Genomic DNA, 24,798 nt, shown 5'->3' with positions numbered 1-24,798 from the left:
GAAGAGGGAATTAAGATTGATCTGTCTCTTGTCCAAAGGCTGTGTAAGACAACTGATGCATACAGCCTGCTCCTGTCAAGTGGTGATACTTCAAGCTTGGATCCTGGCACAATAAACCATTGCCAAGGGCTTCCCACTAAGTCAAAAGTATGAGATAAAAAGCAAAAAAGAGATAGGTAAGGAAAGCAAGGATAAGATGAGCAAAATAACATACTTTCCTACAAAATGCCTTTGGGTCTCTCTTTGTAGCATTACTGAAGTGCCCTGAGTGCCAAAGTGTCAGAATCACTCTGGGACAAATAGGACCAATGCATCTTTCTCTAGCGTGATCACAGACACATACCTCCCATGCTCTGCAGGAAGAGAATAAACCCTCTCTTGTGGATCAGAGATTCCTATTTTATTCCATTTGGATGAATCAAAGAACCCAGAACCTGTTGGGTGCTTCGGAGTTGGCAGAAGCTCTTAACATTGAGGCTTAACTTGATTAAGGTGTACTGGCAGTTAAGGGCTGCTGTTAAACTGTTATCCTAATGGATCAATTTCTGCTTCTGTATCCCTTTAAAATGAAATAATTGTGCCTGTCTGACATAGGTGTCCTGAGGAATCCCACATGCTTAGGAAATGTTTGAAAATCCTTGGATAAAAGTCATTAGGAAAGAGGAGGGAGAGAGGGGAAAGTCTTCCTACACTGTTGACTTATGGTCAACGTTGTCCTCGAAATGCTGTTTTGTCATCAATATTTCTTCATTAGGAATAATGATTTTTCCACATTTACTGCCAGCTGATTCAAAGCCATCCAAAAGCAGAATGTGTCATGAATCTCTAAAATGCATTCGCTGGCGAACTCTAAACAGAGATGATTAGAAAAATAACACAGCGGAAATACTGGGTGTCTTGAGGCTGCCAGGGAAACTTTTAGTGAGATATTTTGTTCAATGTATTTATGTATTGTAAAAATGCTCTTGGTACAGTTTTGTAACGGCAGCATGCTTTATTTTTTTAGTTCTTTCTTGCATAGTGTATCAGGGCTGCAGTAACAACCGGGGAATACACTTAGCTGATCAAGGGAAATTGTGTAATTGATAGACACTGAGGATATGACCTTGTGGTATATTCCCACAGTACAGTTAGGTGGGAAACAGTTTTTTCCATCAAGCCAAGTTTTTTGAGATATCAACGTTTTTTCCCCACATTTCAGCAAATGCAAAACCTTCCTACTTTGATGCTTTTATCAGAAAATTATCCCCTATCTCTTCTATATGTAGAATGCATGCTTTGAATTCATTAATTTAAACCTTTTGTGGAGAGGTTTCCACATTTTTTTCTCTGCTTTCTTTACTCTTGACATCTGTAGTTATTGCCTGAGTTGCCTATGTTAGGCACTGTACATCACATAGCAGGAGACAGCCAGTGCCCCCAGTGGCTTAGTGTCTAAGTAGGTATGACAGATAAATAATGCTGTAGCCTAAAAAAGGCTAATGCAGTCTTTGAATGGGCAAACAGGAGCATCTCAGGCAAGCTGGATGGAGTTACCTTACCTCTGTCTTTGGCTCCAGTGTGATTGCTATGAGAATATTATGCCATAAGCATTAGTATGGCATATACCTATTCCATCATCCATCCAGTGGTGGATGTTTGATTGGCTCACATTCTTAATCTGATGTTTAAAAGTGACACATATCCCAGATAAGGTTGGACGGCCGGTATCTAATTCCTTATCTCAAGATTGCGCCCAGTTTCTGGCTAAATCTTAAAACTCTGGCTGAGTAACAGCTCAGATTATGGCCTTTTCTATTCATCTTCACAGATAAAACCTGCATCCAAGCTCCAGTGACCTTGAATCTCTGCAACATCCTTTTCAAAAAATGCGATTTCTCCCTGTTCATGCTCAGCTAGCTGCAGAAATAACTCTCTAGCTGTAACTTAGGCCAGATCGTTCCTGCCTCTTAATTGTGCAATCATAGAATATCCTGAGTTGCAAGGGACCCACAAGGATCATTGACTCCAGCTCCTGAATGTCTCTCCTCTGGTTTCATTTCTGCATCATATCAAACAGAAGCTTCATGTCTTTACCTGCATGACCTGTAATGACCTATTCCCACACTTTTTCCTCTAGTATTCTCTAGTGACATACCAACTCATCCTTCCCATCTGAAGGTGCCTATGTTCAGTCTTCAAGCACTTACATTCCCTTTTGTTCTGTGTTTGTCCTTCCCTCAGAAGTATCCCATTAAACTTCCTTTAAAGTCCCTCCGGGTCCTCTTTCAAATTCTCCCTTAACCTTTTCCTTTGCTGGGCTGTCTACAGACTCCCTGTCAATAATAAAACATTTAGAGTGCTGAGACCACAGTTTTCCTTGCTGACTGTTTTGTCTGATTGCTTCCTTCTATTTCCTATCTCTACCCGGTTGTTAGTGCTTGTATTAGATTGTAAACTCCTGTAGTTGGTCCCTTCTTTGAATTCTCTGTTTTTCCAATATCCAGCACAATGGGACTGTTCCAGGATCTGTGGTGGTATAGGCAAAAAACATGTAATAATAGTAATAAAATAATGAGAAGTTAGAACATGGCATCATGAGCAATATGAGCTCCTCTCCTCCCTTTCTCCTCTTCCTTCAGATTTGCAATATTTCAAATTTTTTACACAATAGAAGACAGTAAATGAGGAGGTTTCAGAATAAAGTATAGTAGCTGATGTATCCTTTCAGCTGCTGGAGAGTTTCCATGTGATCCGCTCATTTATGGTGGCATTTTCAGCAGGGAAGCCTCTGTGGACACTTCTGTGTGTCCCCTCAAGGTAAGACCAACATGTGGCAGCCGGGCAATGCTGAAGGAAGGTCATGGCACAGCCAAGGTTATGAACCTCTTTCATGCAAAAATAGAGGACTCCGGTCTCCCAGGCTTGCTGCCAACATATCGCCTTCTAGTCTTGCTGAAGTGATCTTGAAAAAGGATCTAAAAAGGGCTGAAGGGGCAAAAGAAGAATGTTGAAATGACATATTTTCATCTTCATGCAGTTTAGTGCTAATTTTGTCCTTTGTCTTTAAGCTGCCTTTTAAGTGCTGTTTGTCTCTGTGGGAAGCAAATGGGTCACGTTGTTCTGTGTTTCTACTGTAATACGCTGCCTGCTATTTTTCTCTTAGATTATTTGTGTAATCTTTTTTTGTGCAATCTGTTTGTTCTTGAGTCTTGCAAACTTTGCTACTTCTTTCCCAATAAGCAGTGCAACTTGTTCTGTATTCACTAACGGGTATTCTGCACACAACAGACTGGGTTATTTCAGCCAGTATGAAAATATTAAAATAGGGAACATGTGTGGGCACTTAATTGTGGTGAGCCCAACCACAAATACCTTCACTGTTGGTAACTGGCAAGCAGGAAAAGCAGACCTTTGTTTTGTTTTTATCAGACATAATGATAGATACATTGTTTTTAGTGGGGTTTTTCTGGTTTTCTAAGGAAATGAGGCTTGTGCAATCACACTGCCTGTGTGCATGTGCCTGTCTGCTTGTCAATTCCTCCCTCACTAACACTTGAAAATAATAGCCATTTTCAACTAAATTTGAGCAAGATGCAGGAGTTGGGAGAAGAGACCAGCTTTTGCAGAAGTCTTGTGAGTTCTGCAGAAGGTGCAGTCTCCAGTGGTCACATCACTTCAAGCCAGATCGGTTGTGTATATATCCACATACCTTCACATGGATCCAGCCACCTAACTGTAAGCTCCCAAATTTGAATATTTTGGCTTATTTGCTTTTACCTTTTGGGTGAGTCAGCTGGGAGAATTGCTAGGCACAGAGCTTGTGTTTTGATTCTCACTGGAGTGGCCATGTCTCATGAAAAACATGGTTTGCTCAAGGCCACAGTGTTATAATTTGCATATAAACTTATAAAAAAGGAAGCTTTCTTTAAGCTTTCCTGTGTGACAGTTTACAGGAGTATTTCTGTCTGTGTACTTAATCGCAGAAACTGGACTTCTCAAAAATGTAGACAGGTTAAGTCTGTCGCTGCCTGAATGGGAATCTTCTGTGGAAAAACCCAGGAAGAGGAAGGAAAGCCTAAGGAAACCAACTTAAAGAGGAGAAGTTGGCCAAGACCTGTGTTACACTACTCTTTGGTTTGTATCTGACCACCAGTAGTTAACTGGGGAATGCCTCAGAGTTATGGAGGAATGTAGCCTCAGGACACCTTTGGGAGACAGAGAAGATATCTTTGTACCCTTTGCTGGAAGAGAGGACAGAGGTACAAAGGCACTGAGTGACTTGTCAGAGAGTACAAGAGGATGTATTTGAGTTAGGAAACAGACCCAGATCTCCCAGCACAGGTACAGCCAGAAGTATGGTCTACAGGTAGACAGCTTCTTCAGCAAATGGAGAGATGCCTGCTCAAAGAGGAAGATAAATGCTGAAGTATACCAGAGCTGGCTAAATTATGAATGTGAGAAGAGGAGGAGGAGAGGAAGAAAAGATTCCCACATGTTCTGCTCGGATGTTAACAAAGAAAGCTGAGAAGTGTTTGCATAGACACTACATTATTCCATGTCCAAATGCCTCATAAAAATAATACCGGATGATCGCAGAATGGCACACTAGGGAAAATAAATTCTTCAGCGGAATATTCCCTCTGGAAAAACACTGTGTAAAGTAATACACTAATGGCTTTCAATTTCATGTTTTATATATAGAGATATTAACTGCTCCCCAGACGTCTCTTCGTATTACAGCCCAGCTACACGAGACGTTTGGAGAAGGCCCTGGAGCACGCTTGGTCTTGTCCACATGCAGGACTGAGTGGTGCTCTCTCGTGGTACATGCAGCTCCTGTGGTGTACACAGTAGGTGTCTTCTGCCTCCTTCCAGTGCAGTGCTGCTCCTGTGATTCTGTCCACTGGGTTTGGGTTTGCTTCCTAGTCCTCGTGGTTTTTTCCGTTCTTCCCCCATGCTCTGTAGCCTCACCACCATGGTGGGAAACCTGCATTCCTTCTCTGCTCATAAAAAAGGAGTCCTCACTACAAGTGCTACAGTGGAGTAATTAAAGCACAACACTGTCAATCAAAACACTAACAACAAATGCTGAAGAAAGTTAAGTTCACGTACAGCATTATTAATTCCTTTTTGGGGGCTTTCCAGGCTTGTCTGGATTCATCTGGTGACTTCTCTCTCCACATTGCTCAGGCTGGGAGCTGTTTGTGTCAGGAACTGTCTGTCCTGTATAAAGCCAACTACAGTTATGCCATTGTAGCAAATCATAACGATCTGGGTTTTTTTCCAAGCTTTCCTAATATATCTCAAATGTGTATATATATCATCCTGCCACATCCTGAGGGATCCAAAAGTAGCTTACATGCTTTGTTCCCTGAATGTAGCTTACTGGAGTCTGGGACAAGCAGGAAAGAAGTTGTGAGGGATGTTGACAGTGCACTGCCTAAGGACAGCAGCCCTGCTCTTGGGATGACAAGACATGTCCAAGTCCTTTAAGGAAGTTGTGCAATATATGCTTGAAAAGCCCAATAAACACAGACTGTGGTATGAGAGAACATCGTATTGTTGCTGGATTATTTAATTATTATCAGATACATATTATTTGTGTATGCGTTTGTGAATAATTCTATACTGAACTCAGTCTGCTTTCCTGCTTGTACCTCAGCTCTTGCTTCCCTTCCCCTCCTTCCCACCCTCAGTGATTGTACCACTCTACCCATGGAGCCTTCAAGAAGTGCAGGGCCCCATGACTGGAGACACCACAGTCAGTCTGAAACTGGACAGTACCATTTTGAGTGGGGCAGTGTCCCAGACCACAGTTGCTCTATTACCTTTGGTGGGTTTCTCCTGCATAGGGTGTCTGAGGTTGTCCTTAATACCTTCCATTTTCAACACTGATCATTGGTTAAGGACATCAGACCTGCACGGGCTATCTCCATTTTCCAGAACTTGAATGACAGAGAAAAATGGCAAGGGTGTGCCTTCCACCCACCTCTTCCATCATCTCTGCACCACAAGCTTTCCTAGGAAAATGTCTTTCCCATGATCTAAGAAAATCTTGTCTTCACTTGAAATCTGTCTGCCACATAACATTTTTAACAACAATCTGAACAAGGCAGGAAGCCTTTTGTATATGTGTGTGTGCCTGCAGATTTTTTGTTATTCATTTCTGTGTGACATTAGGGACCTTTTTCAGAAACAGACAGAGCTCTTAAGGCTTGTCTGTACTTAGAGTCTTTACAAGCAGGTTCTGATACACCTTTTTTGAAGGATGGTAAGAATAAAGTATCCATACATCAGTTTCCTTAGGAATAGTTTCTGTGCTTTAAATAGACACAATATCTTAAACCTTATTAATGTTTGAACAGAAAAAAAAGTAATTGGCTTCATTGAGAGAATTGGTTTAAGCTGTACAAGCAAAAACTACTCTTTAAATGGTAGCAACTCTGCTACCACCAGGCAGCTTTTATGAGGCATCCTACCACAAAATCCTTTAATGTGGAGGCCAAAGCTTTAGGAACAGGTTTATCACATCTAACTGACGAGCTGAGGATGAGTATATAGCTGGGTTAGGTAATAGCTGGGTGGTTTGTATCTGAGGCTCAGACTCCTTACAGTGAACACTGGCTAGCAGCAGCAGAACTGATATCAGTGCAGTCTTGGGAGCCAGTTTCAGTCCTTTCTAGATCTTTTCTTATGGGCCAGCACCAGAGTGCCTTACAGCAGTGGTGGATCTTTGCCAGCAGTGGCACAAATTGCTCCTCTGTTGTTTGAGCTGCTGTGTCCCCCTTACACCTGTGCAGCACAGGTGTGTGGAAGGACCTTCTCTGCAGCTGAGACCAAGAGCTTGCTTTGACTCACATCCATTCCCTTTGCTGACAGGCCGCTGTGCCCGCTGTGGGGAGAATGTTGTTGGAGAAGGCACCGGTTGCACAGCCATGGACCAGGTCTTCCATGTGGAGTGTTTCACCTGCATGATGTGCAAAAGCAAGCTGAGGGGACAGCCTTTCTATGCAGTGGAGAAGAAAGCCTACTGTGAACCCTGCTATATTGTAAGTACCTGTTCTTCTTTGTGCCCTGACTTTAATGCACAGACATTGGAAACATTGATTTCCTTCATTGCTGTAGAGTTACCTTACAGTTAAAATCTGACAATCCTGTGGCAGTACCGTGGGCACCAGGTTTTTCCATGGTCTTCAGAAGAACTCTGATCTTTTCAGCTTACTGGATGAATCTCTTTTCCTGGTCTGACGTGTCTCCGAAAAGAAGTGGGACAGGGGAAAGCACAGCAGGGGAAATAGATGCTTTTTGTCATTTTTCATTTCTGTAAGGAGCAGACGATGCAGTGATTTTTTAGCAGTAATGTTGTCCTTAGTTTTCAGTATTGGGAAACCTGATACCAAAAAGTTTACAGACTGTGGTGCCCACTAAGATTAAGGAGGTGGGATGCAAGAGAGCAGAGAAACTTCTAAAATAAAGGCCTTTACATTGCTTGATGGAAGTTTTTCTACTGAACTAGGAGTCTTCGGATTAGATATCTTTTGAAGCTTACCTTGCCTTAAAATTTCATTTCATGCCTCCAACTAGGTCTTAAAGAAAACAATTAACAGTTGCTCTGAGGAGCTGCATCTTGTGAGGGGCTCCTGTAAGAGCTGCTGGAACCAATTGCACAGGTGCAAATTAAAGAAACATCAGGTAATGTGCCTGAGGCCTTACCTTGGTGTGACCTAAGCATCCAGTATATGAGGATAATCCTTGTATCTTAGAGTAAGACAAGCACCAAAACATTCTTGGAGCATTGATAGGTCTTTCTCTAAGCGTCCAGTTCTAAGTACTTATAGACACTGGGCCTGAGACCCTTGCAGAATTGGACTTGCACTTCTGAAAGTAAAAAGTTATGCTTTTCTTGATGTTTCTGCATTCCAGTAATAATTAGAGCAATAATATGTATTTTTGGAAATGCCACCGATATCCCATTGTTCTTCCTATTTTTCCAGAGCCTTTACAGTGGGATTATTACTGAAATATTGAATATAAAAAGGGCAGATTCTGTCTTCTATACAATGGCAGTGATAGATGGGCCTTGTTAATTTGTTTTTAAAAGCTAAATGATCTTTTGATGGAATATCTATCTTTTGAATCATTTCTATTTTTGTTTGCACTAAAATGATTGCACCATAAAAAATTTAAGGTTCATTTTGTGGCAAGTTTGACCATGTGGAAAGCACTGCAGACTTTTAGGAAGGTGCATTCATAATATAATCGGAGCAACTTTATGTAACTGGAATTAAACATTTCATTGACTTCAGGCTGGAATTGACTTTATCTGCTTGCAGATTGATACTTTCTTTTCCTCTTTTTTAAATCAAGCACGCATTCTTCACCACTCATCTGCTTTAGTTTGGGAAAACATCTGCATTAGACACTGTAGTAATGGTTTAAGATTATTTAATCCCATTACTTATACACTTCATTAGCCTGAGTGAATTGTTGGCAAGGGTTCAGTAAACTTCCTACATTGGGAGATAAAAGGATAAAAAAGGAAAGGGAGAAGGATTCTGTTCCTCATTTTCTTTCAAATTTATCTTCTATCTATTTAAGGGATAAAGGAACGATAATTGCCTGGTTGCATCTGCGTTTGTACATTCTGTGATATGGCTTTGCAGCTCTGAGTACAGAGGAAAGAGTAAACGTTTAATAGCTTCTTTTTATATAACCAGAAGGGGCCCTTAAGTGTTTATCCATGCAGTCCACAAAAACCTGGTTATGGACTTAACCCAAAACACGTCTGGATCCATCTGCTGCTGCACATGCAGGGGAAAGGATGGCAATGCTGATGGGGCTGTGTATGTGTAGCTGGACAGCTGGTACTGTGAGTGGGAAATGGGAAGCTGGAATCTGGCAATCTGAGGCAGTAAAGAAAAAACCAAAAAGCTGAGCACACATTAAACTCTTAAATGTGGAAGAAGCAAGCGTTGGAAGCCTAAGTCTGAGAACCTTTCAGAAAGCTCAGGACTTGACTGTGCCGAAAGCCAGATCTACAAGGGATCTAGGCACCTGCCATGCTACTGGCTTTGGGCCTGAGGAATTTGTGTCCTAGAGCATATGTCTCATTGATTTTTCAGTGGAATGAGGTCTGCATTGGCTTCAGAAGGATAATGAATGCCTAAGTACACTGAAGCCTTGAGCTAGGCTTGCAGATTCTTCTTGCAGATGAATTGGGGACCCTTAAATTGATGAGGCACAGTCTGAATGCTTTTGTCTTTAGATGCCTTTAGATGTGTGATGCAGTTATACTGAACTCAATGAGAGTTAATGACCTGCTTAAAATCTAGCCTGTGCTTAGGGATTCTGCTGAATTGTGGCCTAAGATTTTTTTATTATTATTTTTTTTGAACTTTTTCAAGTCCTATGATCAGAAAACAGCTTGGATACTAGGAACCCTAGAACTGTAGGAAGTCAATGGGACTGAAGTGCCTAGGCTTAGATACCTCTGGACCTAATTCCCATGAAAGGTGCAGCCTGTGTGATTAGCCCAAGACTGCACAACTAATTCATGGCAGTGGCCAACTGAGAAAACAGGGTTTTCAGCTGGCATAAGTCTGACTAATTCAATGAAACTTGTTTACTGGTCTACCTAACTCACACTGATTTCTAGCACACATCTCCATTTTCCCAAATCCAAAACTCTTGACCTCTGATGCAAGCCATGGAGACTTCATTTATATAATGAAAATAAACTATAGTACTTGCCTAGTTGTGATATATAAATTATTGAAGTATTTGATTATTTTTTAGTAATTCACTTGTATGACTTGTGGCCTTACACACACAAAAACTATGCACAAAAATAAAAATAAATGTTTTTCAACAATTAGAATTGGCTAATCTTCTCAGTTTGTTATGCGACTCTTCTTAGTTGTGGTGCAATGAAGCCATAATTAAGATTACTGTGAAGAGCTGTATTTAATTACTGGTTAGTCAATACCAAGCCTAAATAGCCTGCAGAAGGGCTTTTCTTTGTTTTTGTTTCTGGTTTTATTTATCAGTGACCCAGTTAAGATGAAATTCCCCAAAAGTCTGAAATAACATCTAAGGAGATCTGTTTGAAAATAAATATTTTTCCTAATGGGAATTTGAGTACCAGAGTTAATTTCTTTCCCACCACAGCTCTTGCCCCCCAAAAGCCCATCACTATCATTTCCTGTTACATCTTATGAGTGCAGCGAGTTCTGTTGCCAATGTGTTTGCTGGTTTTGCTCTGCGTCCAAGGATTCTTTCATTATTGATGTTATTTCTAAAAGAGTACCAGTCTTCTCCATTAAGACACTTCTGCTGAACTAAAAGCAACTGTAAAAACTAAAGTGTTAATAGGAGACAGATGTTTCCTAGTCATTACGACAGTGAAGTAACATCTGAAATATCATGATAGGGGTTCCAGTGTAACCAGTGTACTGCTGTGCACGTGCTGAATGCTGTGTCTGCAGTATGTTATCAGTATATTTTTTCCCTCCCTTACAGAGCAAATTACCAACAAAAAACCATTTGGTTTGCTTTCTCTAAGCAGTGGAAGAGATTTTTAGCACTGGACTCAGAGCAAGGAAAAGGTTAAAAGTAGTATCATTGGAATTGTTGTTATAAAAGACTGAAAAGCAAGATGTTAGAGCAGTGCCAGCTGTCTGCTTTCCAAATACCGTGTTATCATAAGGACTGAACACAAGGTTAACCAGACACACCAGTCTGGCAAGAGTGATGCTGCTGTTTTGTGAATGGGATGTTCTTTGATGTCCAGATAACTTCCTCCAGGACATGGAAATTCTCCTCTGTTCTTTATCCCCTCTCCTGGCAGCCTGGTGGTTGGCAGTTGGAGATACAAACTCTGAGGCTGAGGGCTGAGAAGGACTGAGCTCCTGCAGTTAACACAGGACACGGAGAGATCTTGCAGATGCTCCTGGCCTCTGAGGGTTTCTTCTGTTTGTGTCCAAGTCAATGTGACCCACCTGAGGGGAGGACCATGGTGTGATCGGGAAGGGTACAGGAAAGCAGAAATTTCCTGAGTCAGCTGAAAGAGTTCAGAGAAGTAGTGGGTAAGAAACGATGAGCGATTTAAGGGGAAGAAAGAAACTCTTGTGTCTGTCTAGCTAGAGTGGGGGAAAATGGTTGGTATGCTCTGCAGTGCCCTATGGAGAGCCAGGGATTGAGGTTCCCTGTTTCTGCTGTGTGCTGGGAGATATTGATGACATGACCTTAAACCCATCCTCAAAGATCACTTACAAGGATTTTACAGGTGAAGTTCATCTTTCCATAGTACTAAAGCTGTGAAAGAGCTTTAAGGAGGAAGAATTGTGCTTGGAAGTCATGTCCTGATTACTGCTTTTCTGTAGCTTTAAAGTCAGGACCATAGTGATCCACTGTTTTTTTTCTTTTCCCCCCAGTTACTTGTTCTGTGAGGGGAAAAAAAACAGTATATCTTAGAGGTTTTTCTCTCTTACAAGTGTCTAACTTCCTGGCCTATCAGTGGCTGTAGTTCAGTAGGAGAAGATAGTTCAGAAAAGAACACAAGAGAAATGCTGATCTTTTAAGAAATGGTATGACTAGGGCCACTGGTGCCATTGAGCATCCTGGGAAAGCTTGAATTTACAAATAATTCTGAAATGTCAGTGTTAACTCAATTTGTGCTAATTGAAGTCTCTGGTAAGACTGCTGTTGGCTTCAATGTGACTGGTATTGTAAACCTCACCCTGTGTGGGCACGTGAGTGTGTTTGGTTGAAGGCTGTGCAAGAGCAGCTTCCTCCAGCACATATGGTCTAAAGTATAAGGTTGATCCCTGCAGTAAAACTACATCTATTTTTAAAAAATAATTCTGCAATTTGTAAGCAGGGATTACAGCACTAATTTAGCAACTATATAACAATTTAAATTGGACCAGAAAAGAGAAACTATAATTTAAAGATTTTTTTTTTTATGATACAAGTTTTCTTCTTTTTAAAGTAGAAAGCCTTTTATTCTTGTTTTTGTCAAGCAACGTATTGAATTTGAGAGTAATTTATGGAAAGTGCTGCCAGCATGGTATTGCGAGTGCTCCACAATTTGAATTTAAACTGCTCAATGGGATCATTAAGACTATTATGCCTGCTTTCCAAAGAGTTTGAATTCAAAATGACAACTGGAACAAAAATATAAAATAAACTAAAGAGAAGTCACGCACTCTTTATGTGATGGAATTTTTCTGCCCTGGAAATATTTCATTGAGATCAATGCTTCTCTTCAGTCCTCTCCTAGAAAAGAGCTGGTGTTGCTAGTTTTAGTTGGTGCTCCTGTGTGAGTCATCGGCAGCAGGGAGCTGAACCTGTGACCCGCAGATCGAAAAACATTAAGTCTCAGCTCCTGTAGCAGAGAGATGCAGCTGGGCTGTGCCAGGCAGCAGCAGGCTCCTGCCCTGGGTATTTCTTACCCACAACAGAAGTGGTCTATGGGCATAGCAGACAAAAAACAGGTCAAGAGTTTTTGGTTTGCTTACAGGTGTGTTTTATTCCTATTGATTATTAGTTTTGATAATTTTGACAGTCTAGGCCCAGTTGGGAATTCCTTTGGAAAAATATTGTGGCAAGGGAAGACTGTTCCTTCTGGTAAACTGATCATTTGTAAAAGTGAAAAATTAATAAATCCCTTAAGAGTTATGGCCCTTTCTATTGATACCACCCAGCAACAGTTGATAAAAAAGATACAGATGGAAGTTGGAGGATTGGTGGCCGTAAGGTCAACGCTACTACTTTGAGTGGTAAATGGTCTTGTGCAATCAGGGCATAGATAGAGGAGGATGGGATACTCTTGCATAAGCTGCACCTGGAGCTTCCAGGAGTCCAAGTCTAGGAGATACAAAAATGTGTGTGAGAGAGAATATGTCGATGAAGCAGCTTCTGTCAGAACTGGGACAGCTGAACTTAGCTGACCCTCTGAAAGCCTGCATCTGTTTTTTAAGTGGCCTCCTAGCTGTTATAGGAGATGGGTCATGCCTCTTATTTTGTTATGAGATGAGGGAAAAGGTTCCTGTGCAGGGATGGGTGGGGGAGTCACCAGTGATCAATAACCTCCTTTCTAAACTGGATTTACAAAGAAAGTAGAGAACGAGATGATGAGGTAATTCTATATAGGAACTCCTCTGTGGAGACCCAGAGGCTAATATTAAAGAAGACAGGGCCAATTCATCTTGCTTTCCAACAGGGACAGAGGACAAACCAAGCCTGTAAGAGAGAAAATTCATAGTGCTCTTGGAAGACAATGAAGATGAGCCCTGCCAAGAATTGCACTGGGCTCACCTTGGCGATGGATTCTGTGAGAGCAATATACCTTGGTATAATTGACTTTCCAGAAAGCTGGCTAGCGTGTTGCTTTAGAGGAAGACCAGCTATGGATTGTGGAGGTAGAGAAACTCGATGCTACCAATGCTGGTAGTGTTATGAGGGGGATATTTCTGGAAAAGTTACTGTAGTGCTGGACAGCATTTTAATAGATAAATCTGTGTTGGAAGATTGGGCTTGAAGTGCTGATGAAGTAGTTCAGTGATGTTTTGGTGGTGAGAAGTTTTGCTAGGGATGGATCACTTCCCATTCTTTTTCATAGGCCATAGTTAAAAATATGTCCTTATTAGGCTTGCTTGAGACCTTTGTGATGACTTGCTAGAATGCAGGAATCCTGATCTTTCCTCCTCCATGTGCTGACACCCATAACAACTTGAATTGTTTTCTTGTCTCTGCCTTGTGGTTTTATAATTAGAAGCATTTTTCATATTTTGATTATATGAACTATGCATTGATTTGACATGTATAATCTAGAAAAACTATACCATGGGCAGTTTTCTGGAGGGAGTTCTTAGTGACTGAAATGATGATATTGTGAAGGACCAGCTGCTGCCATTCAGTGAATTTCTCACCTTGCAGGGTGAATTCCACTGACCAACTGTATATTCTTTGGAAGAAAATAGTCTCTTTTTCCACAGGACTAATGGGATTTTATGACTCCTGGCTATACATCCGCTTATGGATCATACTGCAGTTGAAGGGTTGGTGAAGTCATTCAGCAGTGACTTTTAGATGTGTTGAGCCTTCCCTGTAGAAGGTATCCCAACACTTGTCTGCCTTTGCGACTTAGAAGAAACAGCTTATAAGGAAAGAATAAAGTCTTACTCACCAACATCTTTGTGGTAGCAGGAAAATCTTCCTCATTTACAACCAGGTGTAGATGGGTATTAGATGGCAAGTCACATCCTGTGTTTACAGCATTCATCTCTTTTCTTTCAATTGTATTTCACCACCTCGTCAGTAAACTACTTGCTATTTTCACCCTTTGCTACCCAAGTAGCATCTAGAGGTCCCACTTTAATAAACTCTCATTCACTGTCAGTGAATGACAGTATCTGCCTCCAAAGACCTTCTTGGTAAACAGCAAGTCTAGGGAAAAGGCAACGGCATTGCTTCCATATTGCAGATGGAGATCTGACCCTAAGAAAATTAAATGCAGTTTGTTTAGAGCATGGATCTCCATTGCTGGAAGCCTTCAAGGACAGGTGTGGTAAACATCTTTTAAAAACAATTAAAATCTAGGCAAGGGCAGACCTGAAAGTGTTTTCTAGTCCTGCTTCTTCCTGTTTTGAACTTGAGTGACCTATCCAGGACCACAAACACATCCTGCACTGTACAGCTCAGGTTTTCCATGTCCCAGTTTTCTACCTAGTTTCTACCAATTTTCTAGTTGCAGTTCGGCCTGCAAAGATCTTCAGGTGAAGGAGCTACTTTTCTTTTCTTCCCCTCTTCTAACCACTGCTGTTTAGAGCCTGGACATGAATATGAACAAGCAGCTGAAAGCTGAGTGAGGGCTCTTGAAAAACCCAGGAGGGTGGGAGATATCATGACAGTGTTCCTTTCTATGAAGTCCTACTGCTTGCTTGTAACCCTGCATAGTTATTTGTCAATTCAAACTGCTGAAGACAATTATTTTGGAAAGGCTGTGATTTATTTGAAATTGGGCCTGTAATTTAGGTGTACGGTTCCATCAGATCTGTGTATTAGGAAGCTCTGTCCTTTCTAATGCAGTAATGTCAAAGTGCTGCAATGTCCAGACATTAAAAAATGAGAACTCATTGAAGTAAATAAACAGTTTTGTTCACCACTGCTCCTGTGCAGAGCTGCTGGTAAAGCATAGGCCTTGCAACCAGGCTGCAATATCTGTGGGTAACAGAGCTGAATCTGTCATGGAATGGGTGTGTTTGGATTGAGCAGGTATGGTTTCCCCTCAGCAGCGTTGCAGAGAACAAAGTCTTGTCTCACTCTCAGTTCCAGATGCCCTCTTCCTTCAGTCCAGACAGCAGTTTGCAAACCTGTGTGCCAGAGAGGCCAGCAGCCTCTTGCAGTGTGCCACTTGAGCTGTCTCCTTGGTGAAGCCACATTCCAAGGAATTTGCTCTGGCAAAAGCTCTGTCTGTGGGTTGATCCTCCCTCTAGCGTCTTGCCTCTGTTCTTCGCTCCAGGACATGGTTTGCCTGCGTGCAGTGTTTGTTTGCAGTGGAGGAAACTGTTTTAACTCGCCATCACACACACACACAAACCCCAGTGGTCTTGGGAGATTTCTGGTTAGAAAAAAGAACGAAATTGTTCTTCATTGTAAGGAAAGTGCAACAAATGGGAATGGTGACAGGAGACAAAGTTTATTGATTCTAAGGGTATAGAGAGCACTTGGTACTCACATAGGGACAAAGCAAATTGTAAGACTGTTGTTTCTTCTCATGTGCGTTGATTACAAAGCTGTGGGGCCAAGTACAATATTGAAAGAAGAGGTAAATCATCCACTGGGGTATTTTGGGCAGAAGGAAAACCAGATTATAGCTCAACTCTGGTGCTGTAGCATTTGCTGGGGAGGGGACAAGAGATTATTGTGCACTGTGCTTTTCTTTTCTCCCATCTTTTCAAACTGCTCTGAAAATATAAAAAATAATGGTTATTGTGCACAAAACCTAAAAGTTGATACTGATCAAACCCAGATATTTTCCCTTGTTTGTGAAGGGAAATATAGCAAGAGGGGTAAAAAATAACAGTGTTGAAATGTAAATTAGCGCTCAGATGTTATCAGGGATTGGGATTTTAAGTACGAATATTCCATTAGCTCCTGACAAGGTAGTTTTTTTGTTTAAGGTTGTGTTTTAACCAATACACCATCTTGGCATTCCACCAACAAAGGTATCTGTGTAAATGCAATCTGTGTTCAAGCCAGACAACACTTTAAAAATTTATTTAATATTTCCTACAGCAAGCCATCTGTGAGTGGTCATATTTTAGGAAGCAAACGAACATCATAGCAACATTCACCACTCTCTTTGAGTAACTTCTAGACTTTTTAAATTAAATGTGCTGCCAAATATTTATGTTCTGTTGTGAAAAGAAAAATATTTGTTTGACATGCTAGTCTCCCTGGCAATTCGCAGTCAGTTGCTCCTCTTAGGAGCTGTGGTTTTTTCGTGGGTACTGCCAGGCAAAAGAAGGGTGTGGGCATCCCTGAAGCTGCCTTTTGGGCTTGCTCGGGGCTTTGCAGGGACTGAAAGAGGTTGAGACCTGGGTCCTCACAGGGAGGATGTGGTGTGTGACAGGGGTGGGCTGGGGGCAGGTTTTGCCCGATGCTGACATTGGTGGGTTGGAGGGTGGTGGAACAGGTGGCTATCACAGCACTCCTGCCAACATTCAAAAGGCTCAAGAATTCCCAGAAATGCCAAACCCCTTTGCAGGATGTCTTCCAGTGCATCTGCCACAGACATTGCAGCCATCACCAAGGCAACCAAGATGCCAGAATTTAGCAGCAGCAAAACAGAAGGAAGAATTAATGATGGCCTAAATCATGGCTGATAAATGCCCTGATGGAGCTGAGCTCTGCTCTAAGTCATATATATGTCCTGCTTTTAGTAATAATTTTCACAAAAGTCTTGTATTTTATCCTGTACCATAGTTTTATGGCTGGCCTAAATTTGATCATTCCAAAGTAGTGAAATGCCTTTGTTCAAGGGCTCAGAAATTGGTGTAATCCTCTTACTACATACGGGTAACAATAAACAACTAAAATGCCTGAAACTATCCTGAAATAGTTAATTGCATTTTGGAAAGGTTGAAATGTTCTGAAGAGTCCCTGGTGGCATAGCACCAATTTTTGCTCAGTACTCATTTGGAATGATCCATATAACTTGCCTGTACTTACCACACTGGGACTATTGCAACCAGCAGAAGTCCAAGTGAATCGTCAGCCCATAAGCTGTCTACATGAGTCTGTCATCTATAGTATCAGTGCCAGACATAGAATGTACATATTCTTATATGCTGGAAAGAGGCCCTTGCAACACAGAACAGGGAGAGAAAGCAGTCCTGATTTGCTCTATTAGCTCTGACAGTTTTACTTTCACTGTGGCATGGCAATAAGATTAAAGTTTTATAGCAATATCACCTCTACCCAGGAAAAAAAAAATCCCTCTTCTCTCTAGTACTTAGATTTCAAACTCTTTTATAGAGCCTCTGCATCTGTTAATAAAATCCTTAATTCATTTTGAACATTTTATTGTTACTTCGGATAAAAGTTTAATCAGATAGAATTATTGCCCTTCTAATATTCCCTTAACCTTTGCATTTTAGACTTAGACCATATCAGTTAAATTTTAAAATCACTCTTTTATAGACTTGAATGCCCCATCTCTGTTTTAGAGGGTAGTTTTGTACAGGAATGCCTTAGTCTGTCTTGAGGTCATGTGAAAACTTGAAAGGCTCTAATGTGAGCAACTGCTCACTTTTTGCTGAAGTGTCTTGCATGCCCTATTAATTACTTTAATGGTGACATGCTGGTTTAAGGGAGTTCTTTATTAGTGCCACTAAATCTTTTTTTATTGTTGTTTAAACACTTCTTCTTTCCTTTATGTAGATGTATGTAATCCTTTCTGTCTTTAAAATAAATGAGTGCATAACTCCACATGAGATGTTCGACACTTCCATTTTGCTTTCTCAGGAGAGTGTAGGGTAGCACTTTGCTCCCTTGTCTGTATTGTCCACATCCCAGCAGACATGCACATCTGTATTGTCTGTAATCATGTGTTAGGTTGTTGTGGTGGAAGTAATCTTTGAAATCTGATATCTGTCTTTACAGAAATAATATGCAGTGAACTTGCTCTTGCTCTTCCAGGGTTTTGAGATTTTAGAGGTCACTTTGGATTTTTTGTTTAAAAGTGCAGTGCTCTCAGTTCAAGAGAGGATTTGCTTATGTTTGACCCCTTTCCCAGTAAGGAGGACACATTGATTTGCTCTCCTCAATCTGAACTAAGCAATAGTATTCTAGTAGTTCATTTCAACATTAAAGATGTATAACATTCACTATACTGGAGAATTTATAGAGCAGCCCTTTTACTGAGCTAGCTAGCTGGTAAAGCATTGACATCCATGCCTGCAGTTGGATTTTAGTCTAACAGATTTCTATTTTTTAAGGTGATACCTTTTACAAAATATCTGTTCTTGATTCACATTATCTGCAGATTTTCTTTGTCTGGGGAGTGAAAGCAAGTTATGGGAGAGAAATTATCTTCAAGTCCTGGAGAAACATTTTCAAAGGCACATAAATGACAGAGGAATTTGTGCCTTTGGTTTGCTAACCCACTCTTGACAATGAGACTTAAACTCTTACTCCTAAATAATCTTATTCTTTAGTCACTTTATAAAGTGTTACATCTCCAGTAACTATTGATGGTTTCACCATGAGACTCTCCTACATTTGAGATCTGTAAATAAACTTCACTGGTCTTAAGGAAAATCAGAATGGATTGTTGAAAAACTGTGAAGAGTGATGAACACTGACTAGATTTTTCTTTGGTGAGAGGACAGTAGTTTAGGGATTGGGTTTGGTTTTTGTTTTCTGTGAGCAAAGTATAAAAACCTTGTAAAGTATGTGTAACATGAAAAATAAAGTATGTGTAACAGAGTGGAGTCTCTCCTGACCTCCTCTCTCCCGGATGACTTCCGACTCCTAAAAACATCCGTGCCCAGCCGGGTAATAGAGTTTCTGTGCAGCCTTCCATGGCTAATGTATACCTGTACATACACACAGACTTGCACTGGAAGAATCTGGAAGCCTGAATTCAGTCTGAAATGATTTGTCATTTTCCTGGGAAAGGTATTTGTTCCTCTCGTAGACTTTCCCTCAAGTTTGTCCAAATCAGTCTGCAGTTATCAGTAGCACACTTTGCTGTTGAGTGGGCAGACTCTTTTGTTCACAATTGCTATTTTAATTTTGGGAGCAGGCAGGATACTTATGTACTTACACAGTACTAAAGGGAACCTTTTGCATTTTCAAATTTTGCTAAATGGTACCCTTTGCATTTTAGAATAAGTAGCTAATTAAATGGCAAGGCTGAGTGCTGTTTGCGCCATGGGTGTAGAGTCACTCTTAGCTTAGAGTCACGCTTAGCCCAAGGTATGGGCCTGGTCCCATGGATCCCAATTTCCATGTTTTCTTTGATATTAATAGGAGCTGCATCAGATTTCTGGTGCCCAAGACAATGTGGCTAATGAAAGTGTAAGACACATAGACCCCATCTCATAGTGATCTACTTAAGTGTGTGAGGAATCTAGACTGGCTTGATCAAAAGAGTTTTCAATGTCTGGTTTTTAAAGTAGAAGTAAAGAAGTGGAAATTCCCTAAAATGAACTGAAATGCTCAAAACATGCTTTCCCCCCTCCTCTAAGCTTGTGTTTGCTTCCCTTTTCCCTTGTGGATACCTTGTTTATTTTTTAAATAAATAATCATATTTTAAAGCAGTGTAAATAAATTGCAAAGTGTGCTCCAATGGGGTGGATAAATATATTCCATCTGCTGGGGAGTGATTATTAAATAATTCACCAGTGGCAAACCCAGGAGTGGTTATCCATTTTCCTCTCATTCATGGGTAATTTTTTCTACATCCCATAGGAGCTCATTATGTTTTCTTTGTACATAATGTTTAATAATTTTTAAAGTCTGGCACCAACCCCTCCATCTACAGATTCTTCAATTTTTCCAAAATATTTGTCCATGTTGTATGCATGTATTGGCAGAGGAAGATATTTGTTTCCTTTCTTCTTTCATTTTTTTCCACATTGAGAGAAGGTGAGCGTTGATGTATGAAGTGAAGCAAATTTTCTTGTGTGCAATGGAGATTTCTTCTGTATGGGTGGTGAATGGGTCACATCCCTGCTCTCACCCTTGTGTGGGAATCAATGTGGCTTCAGGGCTGTGGCAACAGTATGGAGCTCATACTTCAACATTTATAAGCAAAGAAATAGGAAGCCAGGAGAGGGAGTGGGACATACATTTGAAGAGCCGTGTCTTTTTTTTCCTCAATGTTAGGAGGAATTTGCTTGTCTTCTAAGTGAGCAAGAGAGACCCAATGAGCCTGGTCTTTGGATAAGCAGCAAGCAATTGCCTGGTGAAAACTGGAACTGTATCCTATGAGTTGAAAAATTGCCACAGATATGTGGGTTGGTGGGCTTTGAATCTGACCTTAAGAGAAGAGCTCAGCTACTCGTGGTAGCTATCAGACCCAAAGAGCTTTGTGGGCTTTGAGCAGGCAGGGAGGGCAGCTGAGAGGAGGACTGGCTGGAGTTGGCACATAGCAGGAGGCTGCACACAGTCAGGAGCTGGCATCCCAGTCCTGGATCCCATTTCAGCAAGGTTCATGTTCCCATGAGGGCGTATGCATCGCAGGGCAGGAGGTGAGGGACCACCATCCCATCCTGCAGCTGCCAGTGCCAGTGCCCAAGGTCCCATGGTCAGAGTTGGGCTCTACCCCAGGCTGGAGGCAGATGTTTGCATCTGGCTGCCCTCACAGGGGCCAACAGCAATCCTATTCCCAAACAGGTAATGATCTCTGCTGTTTTCTTGCACATGTCCAGAGGTCCATGCTGTCAACCTCACTGAGAGGCAGGGAGCTGTTTTATTTCTCTCTGCCTCTTTTTCACATTCCCTGTAGGCATGTGCAGACTCTGGGTTTCAGAGGCAGCTGGGTTCTGTACTAAGCAGCAGCAAACAGCTTTTCGCTGGGACAAAGAACAGACCCCAACAATTTGGTTTTGGCTATAATTTCTGTATGATTCATGACCTAGAAACTTTTCCTTTTGTTACTTTGCTAATCCCTTTTCCTAACTGGGAAACAGGTTTTGAGGGGGTGGGGGGGAGGTAGTCTGAGTGTAAATTAGCAGAACCTTGAATATTCTGCTTGCTTGAGAAGAAAGGCTCTTCTTTCCTTTGCACTACACAGGCTGATATTCTGATATTTCCATCACATATTTCCATCATAGAAAGTGTTATTCTGGCCATAGCTTTGACTATGACTGGTTTCTCTGCAAAACATGGGGCTTGCTGCTCTAAATCTAGGATTGAAGTGTTACAACTACTGAGGCTGGTGCTGACTCTGGGCTCCCTTCCCCATCTCATTTCCTGCTCCAAATGATTGGTAATTTTCCCTCCTAGAAATGATGCTCCAGGATGGAAGAGCACAGGGAAGCTAATATCCAGGGGAAAGAACAGTGTTGAGTGATCAGATTGAATATGAAGTCCTGGAGCAAATGAACAGTGTGTTCAGCACTGTGTGTGCACTGTGGACCTTGCAGAGCAAGGGCTGGAGGATAAGCTGAGGTGTGCTGGCCAACATGCCAGCTGCAGGAAAAGCTGTGTGAACTCTGGGTTTGTGAAGCTGCTCTAATTTAAACCTCAAGAAACTGGTGTGAAGGAACAAAAACACCAGCTGAGGACCAGAATGGTTGTGAGCCTCAAGCATGTTCAATGTGAGAGGAGAACAGGTTGGGTCAGATGACAGGGTAAGTCCAAGGGCTCAGCTGGAAAGATGGCTAGAGCTTTCCCACACCCTGTACAAGGCATATATAGGATAATCCAAGCACCACTTCATGCTGCTGTTTCTGTAATGGCACTGCTGGCAGCCCCTCTGCCTAAATGCGCAGAGCTCCCACCGCAGGACACGCGCTCTCCGTGCTGACACAAAGCCTGTCCGCTGGGCCCTAATGCAGTGTAACATGTATTACAACGTGCCATTAAGAAAACTGTGGTTGCCAAATGTTTCTGTTTTTACATAAAGCTATTCCACCGAGGTTGTTATCTGATTTTTCTGTGGTTCTGAGAAAAGCGGTTGAATCAGACAAGAGACCTTGTGGGTGGAATACATTATGTCCAAAAATCAATCATAAGGTAAGGTAAGAATAGAATTGAGTTTATTTACAGTCCGTTGGCTTTTATAGTTAGCACCATTTATTAGAGAAGATGAAGAAGAAGAAGAAAATTAAGCAGAGGGCAGGAAAATGTTTCTTTGTGATATTTTTGTGCCTGGCAATGAAAAGAGATGTGTGTACGAGCTGACAATTTATCTTCTGCCCTGAAGAGAAATGACTTGTTCTCAAATGGGCATGAAATGAAATAGTGCAGAACACGATAGGAACTTTTCTGAGTAAATGGGTCAATTTCCTGTCATTCTCTTGATAATTGTATGTAGAGCACACTACGCTCCAAACATTGGCAAATGTGATTTTTTTTTCTCCTGTTATTTTACTCCTCTTGTAAATGGGTGGAAAACATATTCCAGTGCTGGCACTGTTATAATCAGCTTTTGCCAGTGGCTAATAGCAGTCCATTTTCGGTGAATGCTTATTACCTCCAAGCAGTCCAAGACACTACATAATAACCCAATACTGTGTAGACTGGTACCGCTAGGAATGAGATGTAGTTATAGGGACTGTATTGCAAATGCCCAATCACAGCAGGAAATTTGCTTGTCCTTTTATCTTCTCTTTTCTAATTGCAAAATAAGCCCTAGTGCTCTAGCTGGAGAAGGAGTCTTGTTTGCGTTCCGAAAATTTCTGGTATGGTCAGGGGCTTTTTGCCTCGCCATCCTTTAGCAGGCTGATGCATTTTCCTCCACTAACAGGAGACCTCTCTGTTACTGAGGGGATATGGATTCAAGTCAGACTCACTGAGGACTGAACTGGTAATTTTACTTCAGCTGTTGTTAATTAAAAATAACAGAAGTGCTGTAACAGGTGTTCAGTGGGTGATGATTAAGAGGATCTCTTGGCAGTTTGGGTAAATCTCAGTAGTACAGGTTAATGCAGTGACACAGCTTCATGAGTGCCTTTGAACCTCAGTCTTTGGAAAAGGGGAAAATGTTAAAGGGTTAGCTCCGAGGTGATGGATTCTGGCTATGGGAATATCTGGATATATCCCAGATACTTGATTTCAATAGCTTTTCTCCCTCTTAACTCCAAGCTAAGCAAGATGTAGACTTCTCCAGCCTCTCTAATCATGCACAATATTATGTTCTTGTTGGAGGTTATAGGAAGGATAAAAACACAATCCCAGACTGATGAGGACTGCATCACCTGATGGGGCAACACAGCCCTGTGAGACCTAAATCCCACCACTGCCTCTCCAGTGACTTAGGGAAAAAGTTACACAAGAAATGGATTTTAGCTGAAGATCATTGACAATTTGTTTTCATCCCAGTTATTCTCCAGAATGAAAGTCTTTAGTCACAGGTTTTGAAGGATGGAATCTTAAAGCTTTGAATGGAAACCCCAAGAACAGGTTTTTCTTTTTTTTGTTTTTCTCCCCACTACTGAAAAGCTGATACTCGAAAGTGTGGCAGGGTTGGACATTTCCCATGCAAATTTTCATTTAGGAGGGGAACTCACGGGCATTTCTGAAGCTTTAAACACCATTTTTTCTTACCAGTGTGACTAAGACCTCTTATGTGAATACACTCCAGGGTCAGTGTCACCTTCATTCTGTGTATGGCAAACGGGTTTCACTCCATTACAGATTGGATTGGGTCACAGCTTAAAAAGGCCATTGAAAGTTTTTCAATCTCAAATTTCTTTTTTGTTGTTGTTTGGGGTTTTTTCCACTGGGGTAGGAAAATGGCTGCTTCTTGTGAGTGTCTGTAAGAACAGACAGGTCTATTTGTCTCTTATGTATACAGTTGATGCAAATGGACTGGAAATAAGGATATATAGAACAGGTCTTCAGTGACTTCTGCACCTGCTGTCAGGAGATGAATTCATGTAGCAAACCCATCCCATGAATCAGCAGTTGCTAAAATATGCATACAACTGCTGGATGGAGTTGGCCCCACTTGGCTTATGTCTAAGGCTGCAGACTCCTCAGAAGTCATGAGGAACTGGAAGTAAGTGATCTCTGACCTCCGTCAGCAGGGAGTATGGAGAAATGTGTGTTGTTTATTCCACCTGTCTTTGGAAATATGCAGCCCTGAAGGACTGATTCAGAAGACAGTTATGCTCAGTAATTCTGGAAGAGCTCAGCTGCCCAGGATAGGATTGGCCCACTGTAAAAGCCACTGGGGGAATTGGGTCAGAATTCAGTCGTGCTGCTGCTTCGACCAGAGAATAAGTTCTAGTGACTCTTACTTGGAGCAAAATAGGAAAAGATCAAGGGCAGAATTAGTCATTTTCCCCATGTTACATAACAATATTTTAGCAAACATTTAAATGCATTGCTTGAATAATCACTGAAGACAATGAGGTAATAATTTGTTCCTTATGTGCTGGAGAAAAAGCATTTATTCTGGTTTTACTTTTGCAAAATGTATTAAACTACTTAGTGTTTACTGATGCTTACACACAGGGAGTGTGGGGTGTTGTTTTGTTTTTTACTGCTGTTTCTTTAAGGGAGCACATTTTTGTCTGATTTGAAGACAAGGGGATTTCTGTTAAATGGGTTTGATGCTTGTGGTGGAATTCATTC

General features: G+C 41.4%; 1 protein-coding gene across 6 annotated transcripts in view; it reads left to right on the top strand.

The window, feature by feature from the left end:
- LPP (LIM domain containing preferred translocation partner in lipoma) overlaps positions 1 to 24,798 on the top strand; it is a 325,524-nt gene that overhangs the window by 275,826 nt on the left and 24,900 nt on the right. For all 6 annotated transcript variants that reach the window (XM_027685929.1, XM_027685925.1, XM_027685928.1 and 3 more), the window contains one exon: positions 6,862 to 7,031. In XM_027685929.1, coding sequence (XP_027541730.1) covers positions 6,862 to 7,031 — 170 coding nt within the window. The remainder of the gene's footprint in view (positions 1 to 6,861; positions 7,032 to 24,798) is intronic.

Source organism: Neopelma chrysocephalum, unplaced genomic scaffold (assembly GCF_003984885.1).
Source record: "Neopelma chrysocephalum unplaced genomic scaffold, ASM398488v2 Primary Assembly neopelma1_69, whole genome shotgun sequence".
Lineage (NCBI taxonomy): Eukaryota > Metazoa > Chordata > Aves > Passeriformes > Pipridae > Neopelma > Neopelma chrysocephalum.
Note: the sequence above shows the minus strand (reverse complement) of the source record. Positions and strands in the feature narration are given on the sequence as shown.